Genomic DNA, 12,148 nt, shown 5'->3' on the forward strand with positions numbered 1-12,148 from the left:
AAATGGGAACTGCCATCCAAAGAGTACAACTGATTTTAATTTTTTATACACTGCTGTTCATTTTTTATTGAGTGAAGTAATACTTTTATTCAGAAGGATGCATTTAAGTAATCAAAAGTGACAGTAAAAACTTTTATAACGTTACTAAAGATTTATATTTCTAATTAAATTGTTCTTTTTGACCTTTCTATTCATCAAAGAATCTTGAAAAAATATATGATGGTTTCCACAAAGATATAAAGCTGTTTTTAACATTGATAATAACAAGAAGTGTTTATTGAGCACCAATTCAGCTCATTAGAATGATTCTGAAGGATCATGTGACACTGAAGACTGGAGTAATGATGCTGAAAATTCAGATTTGCATCACAGGAATAAATTACATTTTAAAATATATTAAAATAGAAATCAATTATTGTTTTGTTTTGTAGAAAGCTTTGTTTTATAAATAAACTGCATTTAAAGAGTTTCCCACTGAAACAGACAAATCGGAACAATCAGTTCAAGTCAGGTCGAAAGGAAACCGTTTGAATGCGAAGTGCTTAAAATAACAGCTTTAAAAAACCCAACAAATGGCATATCAACACCTTAACTTTCCTAATATATGTATAATTTTGCTGTGGCACTGCAGATTCAGCAGCGGTGCAGGAAACACTGCATCACAGGAAATCACTGCTGGATCTCGTTTAGCTCCAGTGTCCATCCCTCTTCCTGCCTACTCTATTTTCTCTCCCCCATCATTCTCTGTTCTTGCTGGCCCTTTCGGCTCACTTGTTTCTGTCACTCGTGGTCCATCTCATTTTGCCCCTCTTGCTATCTCTCCATCCCCCTCAATCACTCTCTCTGGTAGGATTAGCATAGCTAATTTGAGCCGGCCAGTGCTCACCGAGTTGTGAATGTGCTAAATGTGCATTTCCATGATAAAGGCCGTGACTCCGAGCTGCTCGTCTGTCACAAAAGTATGGCATTACTATTGTCCCCAGGGCTGAGCTGCGTCATTTTGTGTTTGCTTTTGAAGTGTTCAAATTCATTTTCAGCGCTCGGTACAGTAAGCCGCTCCATTGTGCTGACAGAACGTTACAGTAGATTGTAAAAGCCACGTTTCTCTGCTGAATGGGGACCCCCAGGGCTCTGTAATGATGCAAGCACTTTAGACATCAAAGCTAGCGTTTATGCAATCTTTAGTGAGCGCTAGCATGCGTGAGCATGTGCAGTGCTGCTTTTGTGTAATATAAGTCTTTGTGTCAATGCGGTGTGTGTGTGTTTTTACAGGTCGACGAGCTGTACGAGGGCTTTTGTATTCAGAGAAGGTTGCGTGATGGCGCCAGTAAGATGAAACAGGCCTTCACTGCTTCACCCTCCACTAAAGGCACACGTGAGAGCCTGGCGGAGGTCAACCGCAGATACAAAGAGTATACAGAGGTACATTATTAATGTTTGCTTGTCTCACCAGTTGGCCGTTTTTTTATTGCTTTGTTCACGCTGCAGCAGAGTACATATTTTGAATCAACTAGAGTGTGGATTGTCTGAATGACTAATTGACTAATTGGTCTGTGTAATTAGGCTGGTTTCGGGTTCATCTGTATCTGAGAGGGCATTTACATAAGACATGCAGGTCTCAAGACGAGCTTTTAAATGTTTTGTCAAACATTGTCAAACTATTTTCGACACAGCATATTAGTAATGCCAGATATGATGCAACAGTCAAAAAAGAGTATGTATGAGACGTGTATATATCTATTGATGGTTCTTTTTTTTTTTTTAAAAGAATGTAATACTTTTATTCAGGAAGTATGCATTCAATTGATCAAAAGTGACAGTAAAGACATGTATAGTGTTACAAAAGAATTCTATTTCAAATAAATGCTGTTCTTTTAGAACTTTTTATTCATCAAAGAATCTTGGAAAAAATGTAACTTTCCACAAAAATATAAAACAGCACAACTCTTTTCGACATTAATAATGAGAAGAAATTAAAATCAGCATTGTCATCATAGAAATAAATGTTTTTTTTAAATATGTTAATTAGTGCTGTCAAAGGATTAATCGCACCCAAAATAAAAGTTTTCGTTTACAGTATATATGTATTGTGTAAACACATGCATGTATATATTTATATTCTTATATTAGATATAAATATATTTAACATATAAACATAACATATTTTTCATAAATATATACATGCATGTGTTTACACAATACATATATACTGTAAACGAAAACTTTTATTTTGGATGTGATTAATTGCGATTAATCGTTTGACAGCATTAATGTTAATTAAATTAAATTGTAATATAATTTCACAATTTTATTATTTTTACTTGATCTACTAAATTCAGCCTTGGTAAGCATTAAAGACTTCTTTCAAAAACAAACTATAAATGGGAAAAACAGGTCAAAAACTAAAATAAGAGGAACAAAATCACAATTTGTTTCAAACTTTTGCTACAGTTATATTTAATATAATTAGAATTATACATAACATATGCAAACAAACTGCCTACAATAATTACATTATATAATAATAAATATATAATATATATACTTTTTGATTTATTTAATAACAATAATGCAGATTACTGTTTAGTAAGAATAGTTTGGTCACACTTTATTTTAAGGTCCAGTTCTCGCTTTTAATAATCTATGACTTTTGCCTCAATAATTTGCTAGTTGTTAAGTTTAGGTATTGGTAGGATTAGGGATGTAGAATATGGTCATGCAGAATATGTGCTTTATAAGTACTAATAAACAGCCAATATGTTATTAATAAGCAACTCGTTAATAGTGAGAATTGGTCCTTATACCATTAGTTGTGGTAAGAAATGTTATGGCCAATTAAATCTCTCATTTCACCTGTCATTCATATTACCATATGTTCCCGTCTCCTCAGAACATGAGCACTTTTGAGGCCGAGCTGGAGAACCTGTTGGGGGAGTTTCATATCAAAATGAAAGGTACAGGATTTTTGCACACAAATTTGAAAAAAAATCTATAAAGTATGTGTTGTATATCAATAACAAACTTTTCAACTCCTTTGCTCTCTGTCTCAGGATTGGCTGGTTTTGCCAGGCTTTGTCCCGGCGATCAGTATGAGGTAAGTTGTTTGTACGTAAACTCTTTCAGAACATACTGAGATTCATGCATTCTTTTTTTCTGTAATAAAGCCAGATGCGTCTGTCTTCTATCAAATGACTAAACGCTTGTAGTAATTGCCTGCTGTTCTGCCAAGTACATCCAGTTAATTCGTAATCACAGCTCTCCTAGCAAAGTTTTCTCTTCTGATCCGCAAGTACATACAACCCACCAAACCCAATTAGATTTTGCAAGGCTGTATAAAACTAAACACTGAAAACTCCCATTGCTTTACTGCTCTATTAACAATTATGTGAACTTGTGTTGGCAGCGTTTTCCTAATTCTGACATTTTTTGTTCTTTCTTTTTCTGGCAGATTTTCATGCGATACGGCCGACAGCGGTGGAAACTGAAGGGGAAGATCGAAACGAACTCCAAGCAGAGTTGGGATGGAGAAGAGATGATCTTCATGCCCCTCATTACAGACCTCATCAACATCAAGGTGGGCTCCAGTCCACACAGTCGTTCATTAATTAATGTGACTAATTCAGACAGTGACATACTGGGTTGTAACCACCAAAGACATTCAAAAAGACACGTCCCCTCAATATTAATCAACATTGCTTGCTCAAATGTTACATCTCTTACCCTCAATCTTGAATATTTGGTTAGACCCTCGATGAATGCACGAAAAAACATACTCCTATAAATTTGCATTTATCTGCTATTTGCTATGCATTTATCTTGAATGAAACATTTCTGAATTGACAATTCTCAATTCATTATCTTTATTCTACTAGGTGACAGAGTTAAAGGGGTTGGCCACTCACATCTTGGTGGGTAGTGTGATCTGTGAAACCAAGGACTTGTTCACCGCTATGCCTCAGGTGGTAGCAGTAGATGTCAACGACCTGGGAACCATTAAACTTAACCTGGAGGTTGCCTGGTTGTAAGTGAAGTTATCTAATAAAACAAGATAAGAAGTGTGGCCATTTCAGCCACAGTAAATGAAAGTCATGATATACACTGCCCTCCTCAGACACTGTACTTCTGCCTAACTGTTAATACATATGTTTTTTTTTTTTTTCAGTAATTTTAGTGTTTTCTTTCATTAAATACTTAAGTATGATATTAGATTGCTGTACATGAATGCATGTCTGTCTTGTTTTTACAGTCCATTTGATGTAGAGGATCTGACACTGTCCTCAGGAAACGTGAGTAAAGCCACCGCCCTTCAGAGACGAGTTTCAGTGTACAGCCAAGGCACACCCGAGACGCCCACTTTCCAGGACACGTCTTTCTTTGTGAGTGCAATTCTGAAAAGTCCTCTCAGTTCTGTTTAAAAGTCCTGCTTCTATCATCATGCTAAACACATAAGCTTGATTTGCAGCTGCATCATTACACACATAAATCCTGCCCTTGTGAAAAAGAAGTACACATAAGCATTCTTTTAAAATGAGTACAGAAATAAAAGAATATAATTAAGTGTGCATTAAATGTTTTAAGACACTTGCCTGTTGTTTAAAATGAAATGAAAACATATTATAGCTTAAATTTATGTTAAATGCAACTTTATATGAAATTTCATAATTATCTATATTGTATTTGAACATATCTCTTCTGTGTATTTAAATATATTTGTAATTACACATTTGTAATGATAAATTTGCTATTTAGAACATTTCAAATGTGTGACCCTGGACCATAAAACCTGTCATAAGGGTCATTTTTTTTTAATTGAGAATTAAATATAATCTGAAAAGCTGAATAAATAAGCTTTCCATCGATGTATGGTTTGTTAGGATAGGACAATATTTGACTGAGATACAACTATTTAAACATCTGGAATCTAAAATCTATGTGCATACATACAGTATGAGACAGGATATTGAGGTTTTCAGATCAGGTGTTAGATCACACTGTCACATTTCCCTCCTTAAAAGCTGAGTACTAAACTAAATATAACACTACTGAGTCTGGCTAGCTGTTCTGGGTTCAGTGTTTATTATTTTGTGTGTATTATTGAATATGAAAGCACTTGCATCTTGTGTGTGAATGTTCATGTTTAGTCTGTGCTGCTGTGTCTAATGAATTGTATTCACCCCGTGGCACCATGTGCATCATGGTTGTTGTGTGTACATGTGTGTGTGTGTGTGTGTTTGTGTCAATGGCAAAGAAGTGGCATCCTCGGAGGTGGGAGGGTCAGCGTCTCTCATTCTTGCACACGCTCCGAGAGACGCTCTTAGAGAAACTCAGACGCAGTCGCTCTTTTGGCGATCTGGCTGCGCTGAGACCTCGCTCAAGGTCCAGTCTGGAGGTCTACGTGAGTCAGGTCACTATGTGTCCTGCCCTTCTGAGTGAACATCTGCGTGTGGCTCTTTTCTTTGCTTGCGTTTTCTGCTTTTTTCACACACAAACACACACGTTTCTTCTCCCTCACATTCACACATACACTTTTCCAAACTATAATATTATGATGTTTAAAGACCCTATGAAATAAAAATTGTGGCTTTTAGTTCATGTTAGCTTTTGTGCGGATAATTCCACTGTGGCGACTCCTAATGGGAGAGTTCATGTTAGCTTTGAGTCCTTTTGTGTGCAAATAACAACAACAACAAAATTTTGCAGACATTATTCTTTCAGGAAGATGGACTTAAAATATCGACTAATCCTATCCACAAGAGCATATAGAAATTTTTACAGTAAATGAAAATCTGACCAAGTACCCCCTACCTAATGAAATAGACCATCTTAAAGTTACATGTTTAAGCCACCCACATGTAAACTTTGACAAATCACAAGAGCACAAATTATCAGCCTAGATTATTTTAGGTTGTTGTTAGGTAGCAAAGGTTGTTGTAGTTTTCACAATTGCTTTCCAGTTTTATGTGTAGTATGTATCTCATGGTCAGTGAACAGACTGTGAGATGTCCCACCCCAACTTCCTGGAAAGAACATTTAGATATGTTAAACCAGGGTTCCCAAAAGAAGGAACTGCTGGGGGTTCCTGAGTTTATGAAAAGCTACTCCATAATTACTCCAGTCTTCAGTGTCACATGATCCTTCAGAAATCATTCTAATATGCTTATTTGCTGCTCAAGAAACATCAATGTTAAAACAGTAGTTCTGGTTTTTATCAGGGTTCTCTGATGAATAGAACGTTTAAAAGAACTGCATTTGTAGTGTTTTTACTGTCACATTTGATCAATTTAATGCATTCTTTCTATGAATTTCTTTATAGAAAAAAATTACCCAAACATCTGAATAGTGGTGTATTTAACAGAGAAATGAGAACATGCAAATGTTTTGTTAAAATATAGAAATATTAACTTAGAAGTTACATCAGGTCAGTGTTTTAGGTCAAACAGTTTTGGCTGACAAAACATTTGGGAATCCCTGTGTTAAAAACCATTTCATGGAAGTCTTTAACTGTTCTGCTGCTCTTTAGTGTGCTTGACTTTTGGACAGAAAATATTGTTTGCATCTTTAGATCACTAAAACTTCTATAGATAATAGTGCTGATAGGAATAAATGACATCAGGGAGCCATATTTACCATATTTTCTTCCTCTTTCCATCAAACAGTCCATTTTACCAGATGATGTCTTTGAGAACGGAGGCTGCGGTGTGGCCGAATGCAAGCGCCTGTCCTTCACCTTCTCTGACACGCCCACCTCAAGCCGCGCCCCCATCCAGTCAAACCCTGAGATCACCGTCACGCCCCCTGAGACAAACCCTCCCTCTGAGCCGGCTCCAGCCTCTGAGGACCAGCCGGTTGAGGAGGAGTGTGTGGAGGAAGACTGCGGCAGTGTCAGCGATCCAGACCTGGAGTGGGACCAGGCTGAGGCCCAGGGGCATGGCACAGGCTCAGCGGCCCACTCGCTGTGCTACGAGAGTCAGCTGTCTGCGGTGGGACCCGAGGATGTGGTGTTCTTGGAGCCCAACATGCCTGATGAAGCCCTGGAGCTGAAGCCGGTGGAGCTGGATGGGGAGGAAGGCAGTCTGACCAGGCAGCTGGTGAGAAGGCTCACCTCCTCTGACATGCTGCCCGAGGCCAGCACTGTGAGCTGGTCTGGAGAGAGCAGCAGGACCTTCCAGGAGAGCAGCCTGGAGGAGGCCATTCAGTCCCTGCTCCTGCGGCTGGAGAGCTTTGGCCAGCGCTGTGGGGAGCTGCAGGACTTGGAGCAGGAGGTCATGAGACTCGAAGACATGCTTAAGGTGAATGAGTTTTCTGTGGTCTTTAATTAGAAGAGTTACTGTTGAAATTTTGATGCAGACCTGAGTTTGTTTGATCATGAAGCTTGGTTCATTTGATTAGCATGAACTTAGGTATCAAAGATCCACGGTTAGCAAGAAAAGGGCGGTCTAGCATTCAGATAATGCACAGTTTTGTAAGACTTGAGGGTGGATTTGTTCTTGAGTCCACCTTGATTGAGTCCACCTTCACTCCTGAAGTGAAGCGATGCATTTGTGTAAGAAAACTGTAATCCCTAGCTTCCGCTGTCATAAACACGTTCATAAGAGAGTGGCGTTCCAGCAGATGACGGAGGACATAGGCGTAGCGTAAGCTCTGGTGAGAATATGCTAAGGTGTCTCGTGAGAACCAAGTTTTGTTTACAACAGGGAAGCAGTCTCCTCTTGGCTTATTGAAAGTGTTTTTTAACTTTGAGCATCACGTTTTTAGAGTGTCCTGTCATGCACAAGAAGAAGAAAATAATCGAAAAGCAGCAAATTGGAATGCAAGAACTTGTTGTGTGTGAACAAGCCCCTTGTCTCAGATGATCTCAGTCTTGAATGAAGGTTGTTGTTTCTCCTCAGTGTCGGGTACCTGCTCATAGGAGCCGTTCATCCAGCCTCAGTTTGACAGTGGAGAGCGCTCTGGAAAGTTTCGACTTCCTCAACACCTCTGACTTTGATGACGATGACACAGGAGATGATGCTGCCACCCTCTCACGCACTGTCTTCTTTGACATGGAGTCAGAGAGAATTGGGTGAGTTGGACATTAAACCCTTTGGTGGTCAGGTTTCTCTGAGGAACTTCATGGCCTCGGTAGTTGTGATTGTGTAGCGCCCTCTGGTGGTGACAGTATTTCTTGCATGTTCAACAGGTCAGGCCAACATCCAGAAGCAAGAGGCCACCTGAGTGAAGCCCTCACAGAGGACACTGGTATGGGGAACAGTGTGGCCGGCAGCCCGTTGCCTCTCACCACAGGAAACGAGAACCTAGATGTGGCCATTGTTGTTCATCTACAATACTGCAGTCATCTCATTCAGGTGATTCTGTTTTTCCACCTTCCAACTTAATTTTCTCCTTCTCAGATTCCAAAATATTGTGATTTTTCTTTGTCTTTTACACCGAACATGGTCCGTAGACAGCACATTTACAGCATAAACAGATTGAACTGTGTCATTGTGTTTTTTAATATAAAATGCTGAAGTTTCTCTATGTATGGGATGCAGTTGTTGACCTCAGGAGGAAGCCACTCGCAGCACAAGACATACCTGCACAAACTAACAACTCAAACTCTTCTGTTGGAGGATCTCAGTGAGAAAATCTTTGACAGACCGGGCAGCTGTATTTTAGTGTCTGATGGTGAGTATATCTTAAATATTTTGTTGTGAAGTATTCATGTTTACTAGTCCTTCTGAAAGAATTTTAATGTTACAGTGACTTCTCACATGTACTTCAAAGCTTGCTTTTCAAAGAGTTTTGCCTGTATAAGCATGATATTTATTTTATTGAAGTGTTTTATTTTGCAACTAGTGCAAAATACATTTTTGGAAGAACATTTATTATAGCACTTAAGTAATCAGGGTCTAAAATTAACAATAACCATGTGCAAGTAATAATCACTTTGGAAAGCCACAACAAAATTACATACTTTCAATGTAATAACAAAAATGATAAATCTGACCCATATGTATGTATATATATATATATGCCTACAGTCAAGCATGGTGGTGGGAGTGTCATGGTCTGGGGCTGCATGAGTGCTGCCGGCACTGGGGAGCTACAGTTCATTGAGGGAACCATGAATGCCAACATGTACTGTGATATAGTGAAGCAGTGCATGATCCCCTCCCTTCGGAGACTGGGCCGCAGGGCAGTATTCCAACATGATAACGACCCCAAACACACCTCCAAGACGACCACTGCCTTGCTAAAGAAGCTGAGGGTAAAGGTGATGGATTGGCCAAGCATGTCTCCAGACCTAAACCCTATTGAGCATCTCAAGGTCTCTAACATCCACCAGCTCCATGATGTCGTCATGAAGGAGTGGAAGAGGACTCCAGTGGCAACCTTTGAAGCTCTGGTGAACTCCATGCCAAAGAGGGTTAAGACAGTGCTGGCAGTGCAGTGCTCTATATCAGCATGGCTGTGATTAGGCTAGAGGCACGAGGCCGCAGGCTCTATCTGATATAGAGCCGGTAACACTCTCGTACTTGAGTGATATAGAGCCGGTATCCCTCGAATACAAGAGTGATATTGCGTTTATACAACAATTCGACGGAATATGTGTGTAATTAAACAAGAATGAAAACATCAAAGTAGGCACACCACAGCTCCAGAGATAGAGAAGTATTTAATTATGTTCTCACCACAGGTGGCGTTTCGAGCTTAAACGCTCTTCATCAGACAATTAACATGTATGACAATGCCCTTATATACATTATAACACTAAATCACATGATTGCCCACATGACCACAAAAAAAAAGGCAGGGCAATCAACAAATCATGTAAGAAAAGGGCAAAAAGCAAATGACATAAAAGTGAGAGCAGTAATAAATTACAAGCACTAATACATTTCACTAAATACCTAACTGCAATATGTTCAAAAATGAAAGCATAATATAACGTGGTAAATCTAACCATCTAAATCACTATAATAATTAAAGAAAAGGGCGAATATCAAAATCTTCATTGAGACCATTAGGAGATAAAGTATTCAAAGTATAAATCCAATATGCTTCACGTTTTAAAAGTAGATTGTGAATATCACCCCCTCTTCAAGGTAATTTAACTGCTTCGATGCCAATATATTGAGTCGAAACCGAATGTTTAAACTTGGAAAAATGTTGTGCTACTGGACTTCTAGGGTCATGGTGCCTAATTGCATATCTATGTTCAGCAATACGAGTTTTAAGTTGTCTACTTGTTTTCCCCACGTAGCCCAGTCCACAAGGACAATGCAACATATAAATAACATTGGTTGTTTTATACTTTATCTCCTAATGGTCTCAATGAAGATTTTGATATTCACCCTTTTCTTTAATTATTATAGTGATTTAGATGGATAGATTTACCACATATTAATGGTATTTTCTTTGGTGTAATTTTGAACATTTTGCAGTTAGGTATTTAGTGTGGCGTTTCGAGCTTAAACGCTCTTCATCAGACAATTAACATGTATGACAATGCCCTTATATACATTATAACACTAAATCACATGATTGCCCACATGACCACAAAAAAAAAGGCAGGGCAATCAACAAATCATGTAAGAAAAGGGCAAAAAGCAAATGACATAAAAGTGAGAGCAGTAATAAATTACAAGCACTAATACATTTCACTAAATACCTAACTGCAATATGTTCAAAAATGAAAGCATAATATAACGTGGTAAATCTAACCATCTAAATCACTATAATAATTAAAGAAAAGGGCGAATATCAAAATCTTCATTGAGACCATTAGGAGATAAAGTATTCAAAGTATAAATCCAATATGCTTCACGTTTTAAAAGTAGATTGTGAATATCACCCCCTCTTCAAGGTAATTTAACTGCTTCGATGCCAATATATTGAGTCGAAACCGAATGTTTAAACTTGGAAAAATGTTGTGCTACTGGACTTCTAGGGTCATGGTGCCTAATTGCATATCTATGTTCAGCAATACGAGTTTTAAGTTGTCTACTTGTTTTCCCCACGTAGCCCAGTCCACAAGGACAATGCAACATATAAATAACATTGGTTGTTTTATACTTTATCTCCTAATGGTCTCAATGAAGATTTTGATATTCACCCTTTTCTTTAATTATTATAGTGATTTAGATGGTAAGACTTACCACGTTCTATTATGCTTTCATTTTTTGTTTTGGATGTATTTTTTGCATTTTGGTATTTTCTTTAGTGTAATTTTGAACATTTTGCAGTTAGGTATTTAGTGAAATGTATTTGGGCTTGTAATTTATTGCTGCTCTCACTTTTATGTCATTTGCTTTTTGCCATTTTCTTACACGATTTGTTGATTGCCCTGCCTTTTTTTTTTTGTGGTCATGTGGGCAATCATGTGATTTAGTGTTGTGTATATAAGGGCATTGTCATGTATGTTCGTTGTCTGATGAAGAGCGTTTAAGCTCGAAATGTCACCTGTGGTGAGAACATTATTAAAGGGGTCATATGATGCGATTTCAATTTTTCCTTTCTCTTTGAAGTGTTACAAGCTCTTGGTGCATAAAGAAGATCTGTAAAGTTGCAAAGACTAAAGTCCCAAATCCAAAGAGACACTATTTTTAAAAGAGTCAACCACACCTACCAAAAATTGCTCGTTCGAACACGCCCTCACATGTCTGCGTCACTGTGTGGGAAGATTTGCATAACGCCGCCCAAATGTTCACGCAAAGAAAGAAGGTGTAACTTTTATTCTCGCTGTAGTATTGTTTTTGCCACCGCCGCCATGTCGTGGAGATGCTGTGTGTTTAGTTGTGAAAGCGAAACTACTTTGTTTGGTCTTCCAAAAGAGGATGATATCGCTTCGTCATGCCTGAAGCTTATCCGTGCTGGTCGCTGAGGAAATACAACAACTTCACGCTGTGGATCACCGGATCGGCTTTCACCGTGGACGAAGCAGAGTCCAGCCCGGGGTCGTCACATGTGGTTGCCGCAAGCCCGCCGGACGCTCCTTCGTCGAATTCCACCGGCCGTGCCGTTCTCAAGCCCACCGGCCTCCGCTCACTCAAGGCGTGTGATGCTGTGTGTTTCGTTGTGAAAGCGAAACTACTTTGTTTGGTCTTCCAAAAGAGGACGCGACTAGAAATCAGTGGTTAAGTTGTATTTACAACACTGTTCCAGAACA

At 38.7% G+C, this 12,148-nt stretch overlaps 1 protein-coding gene across 1 annotated transcript in view; it reads left to right on the forward strand.

Moving 5' to 3' along the window:
- The window catches only part of ripor2 (RHO family interacting cell polarization regulator 2), a 59,426-nt gene that overhangs the window by 41,839 nt on the left and 5,439 nt on the right, over window positions 1-12,148 (forward strand). Inside the window, exons 7-17 of the mRNA XM_016270894.1 lie at window positions 1,273-1,422; window positions 2,891-2,954; window positions 3,051-3,094; window positions 3,449-3,574; window positions 3,873-4,021; window positions 4,247-4,376; window positions 5,249-5,395; window positions 6,657-7,289; window positions 7,890-8,062; window positions 8,180-8,345; window positions 8,532-8,664. Coding sequence (XP_016126380.1) covers window positions 1,273-1,422; window positions 2,891-2,954; window positions 3,051-3,094; window positions 3,449-3,574; window positions 3,873-4,021; window positions 4,247-4,376; window positions 5,249-5,395; window positions 6,657-7,289; window positions 7,890-8,062; window positions 8,180-8,345; window positions 8,532-8,664 — 1,915 coding nt within the window. The remainder of the gene's footprint in view (window positions 1-1,272; window positions 1,423-2,890; window positions 2,955-3,050; window positions 3,095-3,448; window positions 3,575-3,872; window positions 4,022-4,246; window positions 4,377-5,248; window positions 5,396-6,656; window positions 7,290-7,889; window positions 8,063-8,179; window positions 8,346-8,531; window positions 8,665-12,148) is intronic.

The sequence above is a fragment of the Sinocyclocheilus grahami genome, unplaced genomic scaffold, assembly GCF_001515645.1.
Source record: "Sinocyclocheilus grahami isolate Dianchi unplaced genomic scaffold, SAMN03320097.WGS_v1.1 scaffold58.1, whole genome shotgun sequence".
Taxonomy (NCBI): Eukaryota; Metazoa; Chordata; class Actinopteri; order Cypriniformes; family Cyprinidae; genus Sinocyclocheilus; species Sinocyclocheilus grahami.